General features: G+C 39.7%; 1 protein-coding gene across 3 annotated transcripts in view; it reads right to left on the reverse strand.

The window, feature by feature from the left end:
- Positions 1-23,043, reverse strand: part of SPPL2A (signal peptide peptidase like 2A) — a 59,939-nt gene that overhangs the window by 22,004 nt on the left and 14,892 nt on the right. For all 3 annotated transcript variants that reach the window (XM_028850917.2, XM_028850916.2, XM_015142238.3), the window contains exons 2-9: positions 19,314-19,424; positions 18,353-18,535; positions 17,734-17,823; positions 17,116-17,249; positions 8,873-9,021; positions 5,364-5,460; positions 4,491-4,592; positions 1,047-1,128 (exon numbers count right to left, since the gene is read on the reverse strand). In XM_028850917.2, coding sequence (XP_028706750.1) covers positions 1,047-1,128; positions 4,491-4,592; positions 5,364-5,460; positions 8,873-9,021; positions 17,116-17,249; positions 17,734-17,823; positions 18,353-18,535; positions 19,314-19,424 — 948 coding nt within the window. The remainder of the gene's footprint in view (positions 1-1,046; positions 1,129-4,490; positions 4,593-5,363; positions 5,461-8,872; positions 9,022-17,115; positions 17,250-17,733; positions 17,824-18,352; positions 18,536-19,313; positions 19,425-23,043) is intronic.

Consider the following 23,043-nt stretch of genomic DNA (forward strand, 5'->3'; position numbering starts at 1 on the left):
TGTGCTTCTCTGATATTTAGTCGTGTTAAAGATTTTATGAATTTGGCATATTACATGAATGATTAAAAGTATTTTAAGCAGGCTGGGCACAGTGGCTCACGCCTGTAATCCCAGCACTTTGGGAGACCCAGGTGGGCAGATCATTTGAGGTCAGCAGTTCAAAACCAGCCTGGCCAACAGGGTGAAACCCTGTCTCTACTAAAAATATAAAAATTAGCAGGGCTTGGTGGTGGGCGCCTGTAACCCCAGCTACTTGGGAGGCTGAGGCAGGAGAATCGCTTGAGCTCAGGAGGCAGAGGCTGCAGTGAGCCAAGATTGCACCACTGCACTCCAGCCTGGGAGACTGAGCGAGACTCTATCTCAAAAACAAACAAACAAACAAATAAATAAATAAAAATATTTTAGGCAAGGTGCAGTGGCTCATGCCTGTAATCCCAGCACTTTGGGAGGCCAAGTCAGGAGGACTGCTTGCAGACAGCAGTTTGAGAACAGCTTGGGTAGCATAGCAAGACCCCCATCTCTACAAAAACAAACAAACAAAATTTAGCTAAAATAAAGTATACACATGGATAAGAGTGAGGAATAACAGGCACTGGATACTCAGCATGGTGGAAGGGTTAGAAGGGGTGAGGGATAAGAAATTACTTAATGGGGACAATGCACATTAGTCGAGTGATGGTTATACTATAAGCCCACATTTCATCACTACCCAATATATCCATGTAACAAAACTACACTCGAACCCCTTAAATTTATACAAATAAAAGAAACAAAAGAAAAAAAACAACAATAGTTTAGCTAGCAAATCAGTGGTTGACTGGGCCTGGGGATTAGGACTGATTGCAAAGGCCACGGTAGAGCTTTTGGAAGAGATGAGAAATGTTCTACAACTTCACTGGCATAGTGGTTACAAAGTTACACATTCGTAAAATTTCCATAAACAGTACACCAAAAATTGGTGCATTTAATTGTAGGTAAATTATGCCTTAATAAAGTTGTCTTTTAAAAATTCATTTTAACTAGCAAAGTAGTATTGTATACATTACCTTGAAGTTGGGCAACTTCAGTGTTTTAATTAAATTCAGACAGAAAGCAATCCCCAAGATATCCTGTAAAATCCAAGCCCACCTAAAATCAAAAGATATTACTCTATTGCTTTATTAATGTTTAGATGAAGCTTTTCAAAAGACATAGATCACTGAGGTAATATCATTTAATTGCTATGATTTGACTATTCCATTTTTTTTTTTTTTTTTTGAGACAGAGTCTCACGCTGTCACCCAGGCTGGAGTGCAGTGGTGTGATTCTGGCTCACTGCAACCTTTGCCTCCTGGGTTCAAGCGATTTTCGTGTCTCAGCTTCCCAAGTAGCTGGGACTACAGGCATGCACGCCACCATGCCTGGCTGATTTCTGACTATTCAATTATTAAACAGCAAGCATAACAACAAAACCCCTCATATATTCCATATTTGGTAATTTTACTGTCCCAGTAGAATAATGATTATTATTATACTAAGAAAAAGTTGAAAAGGCTACCTCAGAAGAACATATATCAGACATAAGTGCATTAACACATGTCTCGTTCTAGAAAACAGCTGTTAACAAAAGAATTTCAGTGTTAACACAGATCCAAATAGCTTGAACATAAAGAAAACAAGTTATGCAACTTACTCCATCAGAAATTGACATGAGTAATTATCCATTAATTATCCTACCTGAAGCTGTATAAAGCTGTATGAGCTTTGTTTCCCAAATTTTAGGCCATTAAATCCTTTCAGTCCTCAATAATTTTATTAATAAAACATTAATATAAACTTAAGTATATATTTTCTTCTGGTTATCTTCCTGCAAATGAACAGATATCTGTATATTTTCTTATATCCCCCTCTTTCTTGCATAAAAGACAGCATACTCTATATATTTTTTTGCACTTCACTTTTTTTCACTTAAAGAAATACAAATATCAAATCAAAGTGGATTAAAGACTTACATCTAAGACCTGAAACTGTGAAACTACTTGATGAAAACACTGGGGAAATGCTCCAGGACATTGGTCTTGGCAAAGATTTCTTGAGTAAGACTTCAAAAGCGCAGACCACAAAAACAAAAATGGACAAATGGAATCACATCAAGCTAAAAGGTTTTGCATGGCAAAGGAAAAATCAAGAAAGTGAAGAGACAACCCACAGAATGAAAGAAAATATCTGCAAACTACCCATCTGACAAGCTATTAATAACCAGAATATATAAGGAGCTCAAACAACTCGATAGAAAAAAAACCAAATCATCCAATTAAAAATAGGACAAAATATCTGAATAGACATTTCTCCAAAGACATACAAATGACCAACAGATATATGAAAAAATGCTCAGCATCTCCAATCAGATGAAATCTGACTGCAATTAGAGAAATGTAAATCAAAACTACGAGATATCATCTCACCCCAGAATGCTGGCAAGGATGTGGGAAAAGGGGAAACCTCGTACCCTGTTGGTGCGAATGTAAATTACCACAGCCACTATGAAGAACAGTATGGAAATTCCTCAGAAAACTAAAAACAGAACTACCATATGATCCAGCAATCCCACCACTGGATATACATGCAAAAGAAAGGAACTCAGTATTAAAGAGGTATCTGAACTCTCACATTTATTGTAGCACTATTCACAATAGCCAGGATATGGAATCAACCTGTGTCCATCAATGGATAGAGGAAATATTATACACACATATATATATATAAAATTATACAAATACACACAATGGAATATTATTCAGCCACAAAAAATAATGAAGTCTTGTCATTTGTAAAGACATGGATGAAAGTGGAAGACATCATGTTAAGTGAAATAAGCCAAGCACAGAAAGACAAATATTGCATGTTCTCACTCATAGTGAGAGCTAAAATTAAGAAAATAAGAAAATTGAACTCATGGAGATAGTAGAATGATGGTTACCAGAGGCTAAAAAAAGGTAGAGAGTGGGGGTGATAAAGTGAAGATAGTTAATGGGTGCAAAAATATAGTTAAATAAAATAAATAAGATTTTGGTAGCACAATTAGGTGATACAGTTAATAACTTCTTGTATATTGTAAAAATAACTAAAAGAGTGAAATTGGAATGTTCCCAATCAAAGAAATGATAAAGGCTTGAGGTGATGGATCCCACAATGACTCTGATGTGATCATTACACATTGTATGCCTGTATCAAAACATCACATGTAGCCCATAAATATATATAGTTTGTGCTCCTTTTTGTACTTTATATATCATAGAGTATATCCTCTCTCTCTCTCTTTTTTTTTTTTTTTTTGAGACAGAGTTGCACTCTTGTTCCCCAGGCTGGAATGCAATAGCATGATCTCGGCTCACTGCAACCTCTGCCTCTCGGGTTCAAGTGATTCTCTTGTCTCAGCCTCCTGAATAGCTGGGATTACAGGCACACACCACCACACCCGGCTAATTCTGTATTTTTAGTAGAGACGGGGTTTCTCCATGTTGGTCAGGCTAGTCTCGAACTCCTGACCACAAGTGATCTGCCCACCTCGCCCTCCCAAAGTGCTGGGATTACAGGCATGAGCCACCATGCCCGGCAAGTATGTTCTCTTTTGTATCTACTTTCACTTAGCATTACGTTTGAGATTCATTCACGCTTGTGCATGTAGTATAAGGCTTACTTATTGGTGAATAGTATTCCATTGTGTAAATATAACATAATGTATTCACCCATTCAAAGTTTGATGGACATTTTGATTCTTTCTACACTCTCTCTCTCTGTCTCTTTCTCTCTCTCCTGGAACTCCCTGCATATCAATTCATAGAGAGCTTCATTGTTTAGAGCTGCATTGCACTCTATTGTGTGGCTATACCAAAACTAAGTGTGTGTGTATATATATATAAAAATATACACACATGCATATATATACGCACACATATATATACATACACACATACACACATATATTTTTTTGAGATAGAGTTTCACTCTTGTTGCTGGAGTGCAATGGTGTGATCTTGGCTCACTGCAACCTCCGCTCACTGCAACCTCTGCCTCCCGGGTTCAAGCAATTCTCCTGCCTCAGCCTCCCGAGTAGCTGGGATTACAGGTGTGCGCCACCACGCCCGGCTAATTTTTTGTATTTTTAGTAGAGACGGGGTTTCTCCATTTTGGTCAGGCTGGTCTCGAACTCCCAACCTCAGGTGATCCGCCTGCCTTGGCCTCCCAAAGTGCTGGGATTACAGACGTGAAATTAAGTATATTTTTAAAGTCTATTTCAGTGTATGTGTTGAAATAATAATTCATATTTCCTTCTCTATATGAGTTCAAATGCATGAACATAAGATCTGCTTATTTAAGAAGTAGTTCATTACAAGACTGGTGTTCTGGCATAGAAGCAAAAAAGTTCCATAATAATCACAATAAGTATCAGGCCAACATAGGAAACAATTCATCCTTAATCTAAAAGCAAATACATTGAGTATTCATACCTGTCTTCATTTCTAAACACAGCCCAAACAACAGCTACTGCTATGCACAGTCCAGAGAGAAAAATAAGTCTCACTTCCATGCTTTTGCCACGACATGCAATCCTAAAAAACAGATTGAAATAGTTAACACTGCAGATGAAGTATAAAGTTTACTTGATATAAGAAGTAGCAAATGTTAACCACAGTCATAAGAAGTGACTGAAATACCAATTTTATTTATTTATTTATTATTTATTTATTTTATTTTTTGAGACGGAGTCTTGCTCTGTCGCCCAGGCTGGAGTGCAGTGGCCGGATCTCAGCTCACTGCAAGCTCCGCCTCCCAGGTTTACGCTATTCTCCTGCCTCAGCCTCCCGAGTAGCTGGGACTACAGGCGCCCGCCACCTCGCCCGGCTAGTTTTTTGTATTTTTTTAGTAGAGACAGGGTTTCACCATGTTCGCCAGGATGGTCTCGATCTCCTGACCTCGTAATCCGCCCGTCTCGGCCTCCCAAAGTGCTGGGATTACAGGCTTGAGCCACCGCGCCCGGCTGAAATACCAATTTTAAAAGTCTTGATTTTACATAAAACAAATGAGACATAATAAAATGTTTATCAGTCCAATATAATTTTCTGTGATGAGGAAAATGTACTATATCTGTGCTGTCCAATATAGTAGCTACTAGTCACATGTGGCTATTGAGCACTTGAAATGTGGCTAATAAGAATGAAAAACTCAATTTTTAATTTTATTTAATTTTATTTAAATTTAAATTTAAACACCTATAGGTCCAATGTATATCAGACTATATAGGTTTCAAATAATACTCCTATTTTGTATTGTTTTAAATTATAAACACCAACATTATAAAATTTCCTGTAAGAGATACATACGTGCATTGTCCGTATGGTATCTTATGAATTAGTGCAGCAAGACAGTTGTACAGACTCATTGCTGATGCTATGCAGAAAATTGCTATCATAACATAAACTAGAAAAAAACAAAACACTAAATTACATGAGAACAGAAGGAAAGGTGATAAGAAAATATTTATACAAGCAATATTAATTCTTTAGTTTTCTTTATTGAATCATACTTCCAACAAAGTGACTATACGATGACCTGATTTACTTACTAAGCTGAAATTTAGATCGTGAGGTTTTTGTTTTGTTTTGTTTTGTTATCTGAGAGTCTTGCTCTGTCGCCCAGTTGCCCAGGTCGGAATGCAGTGGTGTGATCTCTGCTCTCACTGCAATCTTTGCCTCCTGGGCTCAAGTGTTTCTTGTGCCTCAGCCTCCCGAATAGCTGGGATTACAGGTATGCACCACCATACCCAGCCAATTTTTATAGTTTTAGTAGAGACGGGGTTTTGCCATGTTGGTGAGGCTGGTCTCAAAGTCCTGACCTCAGGTGATGTGCCTGCCTCGGCCTCCCAAAATGCTGGGATTATAGGCGTGAGCCACTGCACCCAGCCGTCTTCTTTTTAAATAGCAATGAATTTAAGGAAATCTCTCACCAAAAACTAAAATATGCTTTCAGGTAAAGTAGAGGGCTCTCTTTTTTCTATCAATGACTACTATAAACTGAGAGTTGATAACATAAATTAATCTGAAGGAGTATTAAATTAATAAAAGCACTTGTTTGATGCCAACATAATACAAATATCATCCTAGTACTCGCTCTCTCAGCAACAGGTTAAAATGAGTGATATTAACAAAATGAGTTCTTTTTTTTTGAGATGGGGTCTCACTGTGTTGCCCAGGCTGGAGTGCAATGGGGCAATCTTTGCTCACAGCAACCTTCACCTCCCAGGGTCAAGCGATTCTCCTGTCTCAGCCCCTTGAGTAGCTGGAACTACAGGCATGCACCACCATGCCCAGCTAATTTTTGTATTTTTAGTAGAGACGGGGTTTCACCATGTTGGCCAGGCTGGTCTTGAACCCCTGACCTCAAGTGATCTGCTTGCTTTGGCCTCCCAAAGTGCTGGGATTACAGGCGAGAGCCACCGCACCTGGCCAGAATGACTTCTTTTTAATTAAAAACTACATGTCATAAGCTGGGTAGAGTGGCTCACACCTGTAATCCCAGCACTATAGGAGGCCAAGGCAGGTGGATCTCCTGAGGTCAGGACTTTGAGATCAGCCTGGCCAACATGGTGAAACTCTGTTTCTACTAAAAATACAAAAATTACCTGGGGTAGTGCCAGACGCCTGTAATCCCAGCTACTTGGGAAGCTGAGGCAAGAGAATCACCCCATCTCAAATAAATAAATAAATAAAAATACAAATATTAGCTGGGCGTGGTAGGACGCGTCTATAGTCCTACAACTTGGGAGGCTGAGGCAGGAGAATCGCTTGAATGTGGGAGGCAGAGATTGCAGTGACCCCAGATTGTGCCACTGTAGTCCAGTATGGGTGACAGAGCACAGCAGAGCAAGACTCTGTCTCAAAAAAAAAAAAAAAAAAGAAAAAAAAATCATAGGCCTAGTTTTTAAACTGCTGTCACAGGACAAGAGAAACTGAACAAAAATGGAATGAGGTCAGGCGTGGTAACTCACACCTGTAATCCTAGCACTTTGGGAGGCCGAGGTGGGTGGATCACTTGAGGTCAGGAGTTCGAGACCAGCCTGGTCAATACAGTGAAACCCCATCTCTACTAAAAATACAAAAATTGGCCGGGCATGGTGGCACACACCTGTAATCCCAGCTACTCGGGAGACTGAGGCAGGAGAATCGCTTGAACCTGGGAGGCGGAGGTTGCAGTAAGCCGAGATTGCGCCACTGCACTCCAGCCTGGGTAACAGAGCGAGACTCTGTTTCAAAAAAAAAAAAAAAAAAAGTGCTGAATGAAACAATCCTAGGCCCTAGTTTTCTAGTCCAGAAATTTACGCTAATGCTATACACATAAGCATAGTAGCCTTTGGTGGTTCTAGTCCAGAAATTTATGCTAATGCTATACACATAAGCATAGTAGCCTTTGGTGGTTCTCACAAGGGCTTTTTGCTAGTTCTTATCAGGTACACTCCTTTTTCCCTAGTCTCCCTTCTCTTTGTGCTGTATACTGTCCAGGGATGGCAAATTTTCATTCTGTTAAGCCATTAATAAGACTGTTCAGGAGATGGCCAAGCCATTATAGTTCCTATTCCCACTGTCTTCAAGGAAAAAAAGGACTAGTCACTCTCTAGACCACAGGAAGTACCTGTGTGTCTTCAGATATAATATGATCCTGTTTATATAAGTAACATAAAATTCAAGCAATGAAACATTTTCATTTGCAAATTGACAAAAGATAAACTACACTTTGGGAGTAAGTAGAGGCAATACATCAGTAATTTGAATAATCTTCTATTTCATGTAACTAAATATAGCCACCAAGAACTCCTTAATCCACTGCTTAGATACTGAGCTATATCATTCTTCATCTACAGAGAGGAAAACTTAGGGACCATGGCAATTATTTCAACTCATCCATGAAGAAGTGTTCTTATCTGAAAACATAACGTACTTTTTTTTTTTTTTTTTTTTTTGAGACGGAGTCTTGCTCTGTCGCCCAGGCTGGAGTGCAGTGGCCGGATCTCAGCTCACTGCAAGGTCCGCCTCCCGGGTTCACGCCATTCTCCTGCCTCAGCCTCCCAAGTAGCTGGGACTACAGGCGCCCGCCACCTCGCCCGGCTAGTGTTTTGTATTTTTTTTTAGTAGAGACGGGGTTTCACCAGGTTAGCCAGGATGGTCTCGATCTCCTGACCTTGCGATCCGCCCATCTCGGCCTCCCAAAGTGCTGGGATTACAGGCTTGAGCCACCGCGCCCGGCCAGTTTTTTTTTTTTGAAATGGAGTTTCGCTCTTGTTGCCCAGGCTGGAGTGCAATGGCGCAATGTCGGCTCACCGCAACCTCCGCCTCCCAGGTTCAAGCGAGTCTCCTGCCTCAGCCTCACGAGTAGCTGGGATTATAGGCATGCAACACTACGCCCGGCTAATTTCTGTATTTTTAGAAGCGACAAGGTTTCTCCATGTTGGTCAGGCTGGTCTAAAACTCCCAACCTCAGGTGATTCACCCACCTTGGCCTCCCAAAGTGTTGGGATTACAGGCATGAGCCACTGCTCCTGGCACATAGTGTATTTTTAATCTGAATATTTATATCTCAGAGTAACAGAGACCTAACACTGATAATTAAAAAAATAATAATATTAACCAAATTATTCATATAAGTTTTCCAGGTAGAATGGCTTAAAGGAAAAGATAAATCTAGTATTAGTCAGTGAGACAATTTAAAAAATTATTATTAACCAAATTATTCACATAAGTTTTCCAGGTAGAATGGCTTAAAGGAAAAGATAAATCTAGTAATAGTCAGTGAAAAGAATGCATGTTAACAGTAACAAACATAAAATATGACTTCTTACCCAACCATTTGTAGAAGAAATAAAGTAAGACCATCATAACACAGCAGATGACCACAAATATGACAACTGTAAGAGGACTGAAAGTTAGATAGTCTTCCTTCTTTTTTCTCATTTCTCTATCTTCAGTTGTCACTGCTTTCAAGTTTTCCCTGTACAAACACAAAGGAACTTTAGCAAATCTTAGCCAAGCACAGTTATTTAAAAAATCTCTCTCTAACACCAATTTAAATGTGTTTCTGAAGAAAGCAATGTATTTTTATTTATTAAAATATTTTTATTTTATTATTTTTCTAAGATATCTTGTTATAGCAAGTAAGGTACTTTTTAAAAACTGTACCCTAAAAAGAAATACGTAATCTAGAAAGTAAAAACCTCTTAAATGCTACCCTCCAGAGATGATCTGTTCTCAACCACTAACTTTTGAAACATTTTTTTCTGCAGGCAAAATTGCTGAAAGAGATGACATTTATTATATAAACAAATTAATACTTGTGGATGTTTATATTACCTAATTTGAAAATTATATTGACACAATAAATTTCAAACTAAAACCAAAGCTTCTTACAAACTTACTATTATCAACTTACAGACAGTAAAGTACTTCTAAAAATTAGCTTCTCTTTTTTTTTGAGACAGAGTCTTGCTCTATTGCCAAGGTTGGAGTGCAGTTGGCGCGATCTCTGCTCACTGAAACCTCTGCCTCCCGGGTTCAAGCAAATCTCCTGCCTCAGCCTCCCAAGTAGCGGGGACTACAGGCACATGCTGGTAGGCCAGGCTAATTTTTTGTATTTTAGTAGAGACGGGGTTTAACCGTGTTGCCCTGGCTGGTCTTGAACTCCTGAGCTCAGGCAACCCATCCACCTTGGCCTCCCAAAGTGCTGGGATTACAGGTGTGAGCCACTGCACCTGGCCACTTCTCTTAAATGCAAATGCTAAATTCTCCTCTCAATCAACTTAGCATTTACTATATGCCTAGTCTATGCTCATCAATGTATTATAAAGGACTCAAAAGAAATTCAAGGCATAACTTTGTCCTACCTTTATTTAAGATAACAAAATATTGTCTCAACTCTTGCTAGGCCACAGAGCTAATAACAGAGACAGAAGTCGAAGAGGAAAAGACCTGCAACTGTTGTTTGCTGGGCAATCTCTTGTCAACCTTACTGTCTCCTCCTAGTTATATGCAATCTACGACATATTATTAATACTACTTTTGAATACTTTTCAACAACTTTGTTCTAAACTCTGCTCCTTCCTGTGCAAATCCTGGCCCTGCTCATTATGTCTGGGCTCAACACAAAATTTAGGTTAAAAAAGTTTATTTCTTTTAATATAGTTTTAAAAATTAAATTTAAAAACAAACAAAAAAAAGAGGCAGGGTTTTGCTGTGTTACCCATGCTGGTCACGAATGCTGAGCTCAAGTGATTCAACTGCCTTGGCCTCCCAAAGGGCTGGGATTACAGGCATGAGCCACCAAGCTTGGCCTAAAAGAGTGTATTCCTTTCGAACTGCATATTTCCCAACTGTGTACCAACAAGCCACTTTCTTACTGGAAAACTGTTGACTGAGATGGCTACTGTATTAAGCATCTGTGACTCTAAGTAGATTGCCTGGGAAAAGAGCAGGGAGAGAGTTGATGGAGACACACTAGCACCTCCCCTGAAACTCTAGAGCTGAATGACAGGGTATTAAATAAATTTCTATAAATGTGGTACCTGAGTGTAAAAAGGTGCTAATTATGATATCTGTCACTGCAGAAATACATTTAAAGAAATTTTTGTCATAGTACACATACAAGCCATAATAAAGATTTATATATTCATAGTCATTGAACTAAAAAGCACAGGCAATTTATTTAAGGAAAGCATACAGTGTACTAGATTTATATCACATTAAAATATTACAATTCTGCCAATTGTGGTGGCTCACACTTGTAATCCCAGCACTTCAGGAGGCTAAGGTGGGCAGATCACTTGAGGTCAGGAGTTGAGACCAGCGTGGCCAACATGATGAAAATCCATCTCCACTAAAAATACAAAAATTAGCCAGGTGTGGTGGCACGTGCCTGTAATCCTAGCTACTTGAGAAGCTGAGGCAGGAGAATCGCTTGAACCTGGGAGGCAGAGGTTGCAGTGAGCAAAAATCGCGTACCACCACACTCCAGCCTGGGTGACAGTGAGACTCCAACTCAAAAAAAAAAAAAAAAATTACAATTCATCTTTTTTGGAAAAAAAATTGAATTTTCATATCAGCTTGAGAGCCATATGCAACAGGAACCTAAGCTTTCTTGCATGTCATCTAGAGGTTATAAAGGCTGAGGACCAGTGACCTTATTATAAAAAGATTTTAGGCTGGGCATGGTGGCTCACGCCTGTAATCCCAGCACTTTGGGAGGCCGAGGCAGGCAGATCACCTGATTTCAGATGTTCAAGACTGGCCTGGCTAACATAGTGAAACCACATCTCTATTAATAATACAAAAATTAGCTGGGCATGGTGGTGCATGCCTGTAATCCCAGCTACTTGGGAGGCTGAGGCAGGAGAATTGCTTGAACCCAGAAGGCAGAGGTTGCAGTGAGCCAAGATCACGCCATTGCACTCCAACCTAGGCAACAAGAGCAAAACTCTATCTCCAAAAAAAAAAAAAAAAAAAAGATTTTAACACTGCTGAAAAGTCTTTCTATAGAACCCAGGCATCTTTCCCTTTTGCTTAAGGTACATCTCTCATTTGGCAGAGTAATTTTGGGTTGTGAGGTCCTGTCCTGGCACATTTTCCCTTCCCTAAGCCTTACTCTCTTTCCATCCAACTATCATTACTTGCTAAATGATGGGCCTTGTGTTTTTAATAATTCTTTGTATGGAACTTTTTCCTTTGTATCACTGATTCATATTCTCTTTCTCCATATGGTCACCACCCCTTTCTCCTCCCACATACACTTATTTCTCTGTATCTTTATTTTGCTCTTAGAATCAGCCCCCTCAATTTTAAAATCCATGATCCTGCAGGTATGGGACATTTCCTCTCCCAGTCTGGTTTCTGAAGGCAACAAATTACTTGTTTCTGCTCCATCATCATGTTTTACAAATAAAAAAGCTGGTATGTATTCTCCTCCAATTTCCAATTTTCTCAAGGAGGAGCTTGTCCTAACGTGTATATAAAAAAGCTTGCCTTGCTAAACTCAAAGTGTGGGCCCATGGGCCAGCTAAATCACTTGGGAGCTTGTTAAAAATGCAGAATCGGGCTGGGCATGGTGGCATACACCTGTAATCCCAGCACTTTGGGAGACTGAGGCAGGCGGATTGCCTGAGCTCAGGAGTTTGAAACCAGCCTGGGCAACACGGTGAAACCCCGTTTCTACTAAAATACAAAAAATTAGTGAGGCGTGCAGGCGTGCACCTGTAATCCCAGCTACTGGGGAAGGTGAAGCAGGAGAATTGCTTGAACCTGGGAGGTGGAGGTTGCAGTGAGCCGGGGTTGCGCCACTGCACTCCAGCCTGGGTGACAGAGCGAGACACCGTCTCAAAAAAAAAAAAAAAAAAAAGAATACAGAATCTGGGTCCCTATCCCCAACCTACTAAATCTGAATTTGTATTTTATTATTCTTATTGTTATCTTTTTGAGAGAGGATTTTGCTCTGCTGCCCAGGCTTCAGTGCAGTGGCATGATAACAGCTCACTGCAGCCTGACACTCCTGGGCTCAAATGGTCCTCCTACATCAGCCTCCTGAGTAGCTAGGACTATAGGTTCATGTCACCACACCCAACTAATTTTTAAATTTTTTTTGTAGAGATGGGTCTCACTATGCTGCCCAGATTGGTCTCAAACTCCTGGGCACAAGAGATCTATCTGCCTTGGCCTCCCAAAGCGCTGGGATTACAAGTGTAAGCCACCACGCCTGGCCTGAATTTATATTTTAATAAGATCTCTAGATAAGTGTATGCACTTTACAGTTTGAGAAGCACTATTCTAGAAAACAAAAAAATTTACATAGTAATGGAAGTACAGGAAGAATCTATAATAAATAGGAAAACATTTTTAATAAATCAGCAGCTTTTGGAAAATTATTTCTAAAGTTTCCCTAAGTAATACACAAAATGATTTTAGAGATATGGAGATCTTACATACTATGCTTTATAAAGATTAATAATTGCCAGGCGCAGGGGCTCACACCTGTAATCCCAGCACTTTGGGAGGCCGAGGCAGGCGGATCACCTGAGGTCAGGAGTTCGAGACCAACCTGGCCAACATGGCAAAACCCCATCTCTACTAAAAAAAATACAAAAAATTAGCAGGATGTGGGGGTTCACACCTACAATCCCAGCTACTTGGGAGGCTAAGGCAGGAGAATTGTTTGAACCTGGGAGGTGGAGGTTGCAATGAGTCAAGATCGCACCATTGCACTGTAGCCTGGGTGACAGAGTGAGGCTCCATCTCAAAAAGAAAAGATTAAAGATTAATAAAGAAGGAAAAAAACAAGCTTACTCATATGAAAGATGTGACTGATATATCTTGAAACATGCTTTCCAAATACGTAAAATGTTTAAAGCTCAATGCTCCAGGAACCTACACTTGTTAAACTCTAACATTTCCCTCTTGATGCAAGTCAATCAAATTTTAGTATTTAAGAAATTACAAATAACTTTAGCTTCATTTAGTTACAGATAAGATCTTTTTTTTTTTTTTGAGATGGAGTCTCGCCCAGGCTGGAGTGCAGTGGCGCAATCCCGGCTCACTGCAAGGGTTCATGCCATTCTCCTGCCTCAGCCTCCTGAGTAGCTGGGACTACAGGCACCCGCCACAGCGCCCAGCTAATTTTTTTTATTTTTAGTAGAGATGGGGTTTCACCGTGGTCTCGATCTCCTGACCTTGTGCTCCACCTGCCTTGGCCTCCCAAAGTGCTGGGATTACAGGCGTGAGCCACCATGCCTGGCCCAGATAAGACCTTTTAAATGGAAGCTATAGATCAATTCACAAGGCAAATATATTTTGCCCTTCATACATGAAATAATATGCTCTGGGCACATTTTTTTCATTGAGAGTTATGAATATATATTGACTCTTCTATGTATATTGCTCATTTTAATTTAGAGCCAAAAGTACAAAACTGTAGGGAGACCGAGTTAAGGTTACTACTAAATAGGAAAATCCAAATTTTGTGTATATTTGAAATTTCTGTATTTAAATGAAAATATGGACATGCTTTAAAGTTTTAGTTGATCTTCATGCTATAGATTTTTCCTCTCACTGTATAATTTTGGCCATTTGAGTCTTTTTGTTTAAAGTGGCAGAAAGTTGAAATCTTTGGGTATTCAGGAAATCAAGACTACAGATGCTTTGGGCCCCCACAAATAGTACATTGCATCATTGTTCACTTTAGCAGCAGATGTGCTGGCTATGGGGGCAGTAGGGTTAGAAGTTTGTAGCAGGTAATTTTAAGGATAATTAATTATAAATCATTTCCCCTAATCTGCATTAATTAATTAGAACTGATTTTAATAAAATTTATAAAGTATACAGCAAACATTTAAAGCTGTTGTTGGAGAAAAGGGAAGTATAAACAGATTCAGTTGGATTGCATTTTACTTTTTGGTGTATGAGTTTATGGCAAACAATGCAGTTTGCGGCTTTTTCATTTCTTTCAATAAAAATATTTAGAAAGTATAATTTTTATTTTTTATTTTTTTGTAGAGACGGGTTTTGTTTTGTTTTGAGATGGAGTTTCGCTTTGTCACCCAGGCTGGAGTGCAATGGGATAATCTTGGCTCACTGCAACCTTCACCTCCTGGGTTCAAGTGATTCTCCTGCTTTAGGTTCCTGAGTAGCTGGGACTACAGGTGCACGCCACCACACCTGGTTAATTTTTGTATTTTTAGTAGAGATGGGGTTTCACCATGTGGGCCAGGCTGATCTCGAACTCCTGACCTCACGTGATCCGCCCGCGTCGGCCTCCGAAAGAGCTAGGATTACAGGTGTGAGCCACTGCACCCGGCCAAGATGGGGTTTCACCATGTTGCCCAGGCTGGTCTTGAACTCCTGGGCTCAAGTGAACTGCCCACCTCGACCTCCCAAAAATGAGTCACTGCAGCTGGCCTTTTTTTTTTTTTTTTTGAGTAGGCTCTCACTCTGTTGCCCAGCTTGGAGTGCAGTGGCACAATCACAGCTCCCTGTAACCTGAAACTGCTGGGCTCCAGCAATCCTCTCACCTCCACCTCCTGAGTAGCTGGGGCTAGAGGCGTGTGCCACTACACCAGGCTAATTTTTTTATTTTTAGAAGAGATGAGGTCTTGCTATGTTTCCAAGGCTAGAAAATACAATTTTTAGGCTGAGCCTGGTGGCTCACACCTGTAATCCCAGCACTTTGGGAGGCTGAGGTGGGCAGATCACCTGAGGTCAGGAGTTCAAGACCTGCCTGGCCAACATGGTGAAAACTCATCATAAACTAGCCAGGCATGGTGGCAGGCACCTGTAATCCCAGCAACTACAGAGGGTGAGGCAGGGGAAGCACTTGAATCTGGGAGGCAGAGGTTGCAGTGAGCTGAGATCATGCCACTGCACTCCAGCCTACGTAACAGAACAACAGAACAAGACTCCATCTCTAAAAGATATATATATAAATATATAATTTTTAATGTGAGAAATCCTATACTTGAGAGATGTCTCAATTTATCAGTGGCTTTATAAAGCAAAATTAAAAACAAACATGGAGGCCGGGCACGGTGGTTCATGCTTGTAATCCCAGCACTTTCAGAGGCCAAGGCGGGCAGATCATGAGGTCAAGAGATCAAGACCATCTTGGCCAACATGGTGAAATGCCATCTCTACTAAAAATACAAAAATTAGCTGGGCATGGTGGTGCGGCCTGTAGTCCCAGCTACTCGGGAGGCTGAGGCAGGAGAATCACTTGAACCCTGGAGGTGGAGTTTTCAGTGAGCCAAGATAGCACCACTGTACTCCAGCCTGGCAACAGAGCAAGACTTTGTATCAAAAAAAAAAAAAAGGAAAATGTAACAACATTTGTGTTTGTTTTGTCTGACTAGCTTGCTGCTAATTATGTTCTCTAAATGTATAAAAGTTCTCTGATATTTTACTGTTACCTTACAGTTTGCTAAATAGCCATTGCTTTTGAGAATTGAATAGTGTGGTGTACAGCGGTTATTTAACCGTGTCTACATTTTTCAAAGTTTTATATTATTTTTTGTTTGTTTGTTTGTTCGTTTTTGAGACGTAGTCTTACTCTTGTCGCCTAGGCTGGAATGCAATGGCGCAATCTCGGCTCATTGCAACCTCCGCCTCCTGGGTTCAAACGATTCTCCTGCCTCAGCCTCCCAAGTAGCTGGATTATAGGCACGCACCACTGCACCCAGGTAATTTTTGTATTTTTTGTAGAGACAGGGTTTCACCATGTTGGCCAGGCTTGTCTCAAACTCCTGACCTCAGGTGATCTGCCCTCCTCGGCCTCCCAAAGTGCTGGGATGACAGGCGTGAGCCACCGCGCCTGGCCTATTTATGTATTATAAAAAGTGACAGTGGGGGGAGTGGGGAGAGATAGCATTAGCAGATATACCTAATGTAAATGATGAGTTAATGGGTGCAGCACACCAACATGGCACATGTATACATATGTGACAAACCTGCATGTTGTGCACATGTACCCTAGAACTTAAAGTACAATTAAAGCAAGAAAGAAAGAAAAAGGAAATTAAATAGAATTTGCTAAAAAAAAAAAAAAAAAAAGTGACAGTAGTACCATTTTAGTTGGCCTGAATGTTTTCAAGCCTTGAAATAAATCTTGACTAAGTGAAGAAAAAAGGTGGACATTACTAACATCCTTAGAATTCCTAAAGCATAAAACAGAATGATGAGGCCACACTGTAATGACTCAGCCCAGGAGGAGCTGAGAAACTCCCTACTTTCTCTTGCTTATTTTCTTCCAATCTAAATCAATAGGCATATTAGGATATCTCCCATGACCCTTCCTGGGAGACAGAATTAAACATTTTAACTTAAAAGAGTCTCTGATGTGATGTCAGTGTTCCTCTGACAGTGGAAGAGTTAGAGAAATCTGTGACTCTTTTCTCTCTGGTGAAAACATGAATGATCTACATGAGGACACACCTGCAGACTGGGCTTACTAGCATCACATTCTGAGGGCAGATACAATTTTTATGTTGTTATATAATTAAAATGGTTGCAGAAATTTTTAACCCTTGATTACAAAAATGCTTAAGTTAATTAAACTTACAATTCAACTAGTCCACTCCAGTATCCACCTAATGCCACAGTGAACACAGCAATTACAAAAATAACCACCATAGTATAATCAAAGTCAGGCCACGATGGAGAATACATTTTCACAGTAATGTTATTTCCCAGAATCTGAAAGGCAAAATAACAGTTAAACACAGGAATAACTTTTTTCTCTACTATAGTCATAACAGCAATAGTCTACATTTCACTCTGCAACGGACATTATACATCAGACAGTCAAGAAGGCTAGAATTATTGTCTGATGACATGATATATTCTCTAGTCAAAAGTATGATGATATGCTTTGGTTTATAAAATCTCTAAAGTGCAGTGTTCTACACAGTCATATTTTGTTCAGGAATTTAAAGTTAAGATAAATGACATGACAAGAGACTTGTAAAGAACTGAAAACAAACATCCTTTCTAAAGTTTAGGCTTTGAGACACTTTGTGCCAAATGAGAGATGAGTATTTTCCAAAGAAAAACTTGATAGGCCTTATAGCTTCTTGTTGGCAAATGGAGCAAATATAGCACTCAAAATTAAACATCAGTGATTAAAAATAAAGAGATATAGTATTTATAAACTTTATCTAATATGTAATTGCTTATTTACCTGGTTTGCATCTTTAAAGTCTTTGTGGCTTATAAATGCAATCAGTATTTTCACATCAGGAAATTCAGATCTGTTACCTGAGGGAGGAAACTAAAAGAAAAAAAAATTATGAAAACTTATTTACTACTAATATATTATAGAATAAAATACTATTCCACTAAATATCAATATTACAGCTTTCTTTATAAGACAAAAATGTCAGGTATTCTTTCTTAATATTCTGTAAGTTCTCAAAATTGAATCCTTTTAACATGAACTTAAACTGATAAATGCTACAATATATAGAGCATTTATGATATATATTATGTATGTGTAATACATATATACCTATATATGAATATATATACCTATATCTGAATATATATACCTATATATGAATATATATATGAATATATATATATATTTGTTTCTAACAAAGTCTTATCTGCTCTAGGAATAGAAAAACTGAAAAACTTTCCAAGTAAATGCCTATGAGATCTTGATTGTTTATTTACAAAGAATCTTGCCATCAGATTATTCAAAACTCAGCCTCTAAACCACACACAAAGACGTTAATTCCATTTTTGTGAAATTTCACATCATGAACTCAAAATAAGTTATGATCGTTTTTATAACTTACTAGGACACTGTTATTGACAACTAACATTGCTTCAGCACCTCCTTTCTGTGCAATTCTGGCTTTTTCAAAAAACTGGCAGCTTCCCCATGGAACCACAACTGCTTTGCTCTTTATGCCAACAGAAGGAACATCAGAAAGGTTGCATAGTGGTGTGGAAGTCAGATCCATCAAACTAACGGAAGTCTGAAAATAAGAAATGTCTTCTTAACATGATAAAAATCATATTTCATCCTAAATGCATTCAGTTATAAATACTGCATTCAGTTCTCAATATTGGTTTAAGACAATATCGTTTGAATTAGAAATATTTAGGCTTAGAATTAAGTATTTTAAAATTCCCTATTTTCCTAGAGAGAAAAATACTTGAGAAAAATCAATAAAATTATTATTTATTAACAACTATACATTACAAGGGTTTCACACAATAAAACATAATTATCACTCATTTTCACTTCTTCAATATTTTTTCTTTTTTCTTTTTAAATAGAGACAGGGTGTCACTATGCTGACCAGATTAGTCTTGACCACTTGGTCTCAAACAATCCTCCCATCTTGACATCCCAAAGTGCTAAGATTACAGGTATTAGCCATTGTACCCAGCCATCTTCACTTTTTTTTTTTTTTTTTTAAAGAGACAAAGTATTGCTCTGTCGCCCAGGCTGGAGTGCAGTGGCACAATCTCAGCTCACTGCAAGCTCCGCCTTCTGGGTTCACACCATTCTCCTGCCTCAGCCTCCTGAGTAGCTGGGACTACAGGCACCCCCAACCACACCCAGCTAATTTTTGTATTTTTAGTAGAGACGGGATTTCACCGTGTTAGCCAGGATGGTCTCAATCTCCTGATCTCGCGATCCGCCCACCTCGGCCTCCTAAATTGCTGGGATTACAGGCATGAGCCACCGCACCCAGCCTCCTTCTTCACTATTTTTATGTTTATGAATAGTAACTGTGATTTACTTACTGCATTTTCTAGGGTACTTGGAAGAGTTGTCCAATAAGGGTTATAAAGCATGCAGTAGTCCTTGGTTGTGCCATTTCCAGACGCATGCAAGATTGCTTCCTGAGCAGCTGTCTAGAAGACAAACAGTAACTTTCAAACTGGCAATGATATGGCTTGCCACCAACTAAGGATTTTAATAAAGCTATTTATATGCAGGGTTGATCACATTTCCTTGAGAGGGACGGTATTCCATGAATTTGTTTCTTCTTGTTTGAGGAAATAAAAAGGAGGGTTAGGAATATTAAAACCATACACAATTGCCCAGCACAGTTTCTTTAAGGAAGATACGCCACTTTCTGAAGGGAGTAACAATTACGACTCTTTTTTTTTTTTTTTTTTTTTTTTTTTGAGACGGAGTCTCGCTGTGTCACCCAGGCTGGAGTGCAGTGGCCCGATCTCGGCTCACTGCAAGCTCCGCCTCCCGGGTTTACGCCATTCTCCTGCCTCAGCCTCCGAGTAGCTGGGACTACAGGCGCCCGCCACCACGCCTGGCTAGTTTTTTGTATTTTTAGTAGAGACGGGGTTTCACCATGTTAGCCAGGATGGTCTCAATCTCCTGACTTCGTGATCCACCCGCCTCGGCCTCCCAAAGTACTGGGATTACAGGCTTGAGCCACCGCGCCCGGCCTAACAATTACGACTGTTGTTATAAGGGCCGTACTCCAGGAAGAATTCTTGCTATGATGTAATTTCAATACTCCCTTCACAGCTGGAAACTTTCCAATCTCCTATGAATTATTACTTCATTGTTTATATATATATATATATATATATATATATATATATATGGTTTTTTTTTTTTTTTTTTTTTGAGACAGAGTCTTGCTCTGTCACCCAGACTGGAGTGCAGTAGCACAATTTTGGCTCACTGCAACCTCCACCTCCCACGTTCAAGCGATTCTCCTGCCTCAGCCTCCCAAGTAGCTGGTACTATAGGGGCGTGTCACCATGCCCAACTAATTTTTATATTTTTGGTAGAGACAGGGTTTCACCATGTTGGTCAGGCTGGTCTCGAACTCCTGACCTCCCAAAGTGCTGGGATTATAGGCATGAACCACCGCACCCGGCCATTGTTTATATTCTATAAAATGACATGTACTCAAAATCCATCCATCTGTCTTACCTTCCACATTCTACTAGGAACCAGGGTACAAAGGAAAAAAGTACATTATCATTTCTAAGTGCTATCTTTGGAAGAGAACCAGCTGGGACTTGAAGTAAATTATTCTTGCTCATGTTTTCAAAATTCTGCAACTGCCTATTCAAAAAGACCAATCCAGAATTTAAAGTACAGAAAAAGAAAAGCTTTGTCTCATTTCCCACTACCTGGAAAGAAAAGCCAAGAGGTAAGACGTGATTGGAAAGAGTAACTATAGTACATGGGAGGAGAGGAGAATATAAAATGAAGAAATACCCAAAAATATTTAGAATATACATCACAATAGATTTAGAGTTCACATCACAATTTCCTTAAAACTTGGCTCAATACAAATCCTTCTCTCCTCCTCTGAGCAAATCTTTTTCTAAAGCCATAAGGAAGGAAAAAGAAGGAATGCTTGGCAAATGCTGATGATGTACTAAGCTTCCGCCACTAAAGCACATTATTAGATTGAATCACATGACATTGCTGATATTTCACCATTTTTAATCTACAAAACTGGTAGTTTCATATAAGTCAACGTAAATTTCTAATGAGTATAGAAATATTCTAATCCCATGCTCTGTTACCTAAAATGTCCCTTGAACGTTTTGGATTAGAGGGTTTATGGCATACTTGGGGCTTCATAGCTTATGGATCTAAGCAAGTATAGAGAATTCATAAAGCATGCCATCAAATTACATCGAATTAGGTAAGGAAATAAGATGTGAAAAAGAGAAATGTAGTTTTCATTCAGCTATATACTTGATGGCTATGAATGGATTCTGACAGCAGAGCTGAACTAGTGTTACATTCTTACAACAAACTACATGCTAGGTTACTTTCATACGTTTTTTCTGATTCAGTGTCACTGTTTTACAAAGAAGGGCTCTGAGACTCAGACAAGTCACTAACATAACCTACCTAAGGTCATATAGTAAAATAATTTACAATTTTTTTTTTTTTTTTTTTTTGAGACCAAGTCTCGCTCTGTCACCCAGGCTGGAGTGCAGTGGCGTGATCTCGGCTCACTGCAAGCTCCGCCTCCCAGGTTGACGTCATTCTCCTGCGTCGGCCTCCCGAGTAGCTGGGACTACAGGCGCCTGCCACCACACTCGGCTAATTTTTTGTATTTTTTTAGTAGAGACCGGGAATAATTTACAATTCTAACTAAAGAAGGTAATCCTGCAGATAAACATGAAGGTTGCTTAAACATTTTTGGAAAGAATGCTTCATAAGTGAATTCAGTACTTCTTACTGCATCCAACAAAATAATACATTAACATCATGATTTCCTGCGCTAGTGATGCTGACTTTGACGATCTGGTTAAGGTGGTAACTGTAGGATTTCTCTAGTGTAAAGACATGTTTTTCCCTTTATGTTTGATGAGTAAATAATCTATGGCACCATGTGAACAGCCCAACAGCTTCTCACCAGGATATTCGCCTCCATGATGATCCTTGCCTAAATTTAATTTCCCATATCATACTGGGGATTACAAAATGGTGAATTTTTAAAATATTGTCATTCCTTCTACCCTTAATGGCTAGTATCTTTTTTTTTTTTTTTTTTTTTTTTTGAGACGGAGTTTCACTCTTGTTGCCCAGGCTGGAGTGCAATGGCATTATCTCAGCTCACTGCAACCTCCACCTCCCAGGTTCAAGCGATTCTCCTGCTTCAGCCTCCAGAGTAGCTGGGATAACAGGTGCCTGCCACCACACCCAGCTAATTTTTTGTATTCTTAGTAGACACGGGGTTTCGCCATGCTGGCCAGGCTGGTCTCAAACTCCTGACCTCAGGTGATGCAACCACCTCAGCCTCCCAAAGTGCTGGGATAACAGGCGTGAGCCACTACACCCAGCCATATCCTTCTTTTTAAAAGAGCTTTACTTTCTCCCCTACCATCTTTTAGTATCAGTAGAGATGCACTAATTTTTAAAAATTTTCAGTGTGGTATAATTACAATGGTTTGTTTGATATTCAAATTGTTCCAAATTTGGTCATTCAGAGCCTCTTCTAGCTGGCTCTTTGTATCCTTTATACAAGACTCAGGCCTGTAATCCTAGCACTTTGGGAGGCTGAGGCGGGTGGATCACCTGAGGTCAGGAGTGCAAGACCAGCCTGGCTGATATGGCAAAACCCTGTCTCTACTAAAAATACAAAAATTAGGCTGGGCGCCGTGGCTCATGCTTGTCATCCCATAATTTCAGGAGGCTGAGGCGGGTGGATCACCTGAGGTCAGGAGTTTGAGACCATCCTGATCAACATGGTGAAACGCTGTCTGTACTAAAAATACAAAAATTAGCTGGGTGTGGTAGTGGGTGCCTGTAATCCTAGCTACTCAGGAGGCTGGGGCAGGAAAATCGCTTGAACCTGGGAGGTGGAGGTTGCAGTGAGCCGAGATCATGCCACAGCACTCCAGTCTGGGCGACACAGCGAGACTCCATCTGAAAACAAAAACACAAAAAAACAAAAAAACAAACAACAAGACTCCATTTGTCTTTGAGGACTTCTTGTTTTTTTTTTTTTTTTTTGACACAAGGTATCCTAGG

This window comes from Macaca mulatta, chromosome 7 (assembly GCF_049350105.2).
Source record: "Macaca mulatta isolate MMU2019108-1 chromosome 7, T2T-MMU8v2.0, whole genome shotgun sequence".
In the NCBI taxonomy this organism is placed as follows: domain Eukaryota; kingdom Metazoa; phylum Chordata; class Mammalia; order Primates; family Cercopithecidae; genus Macaca; species Macaca mulatta.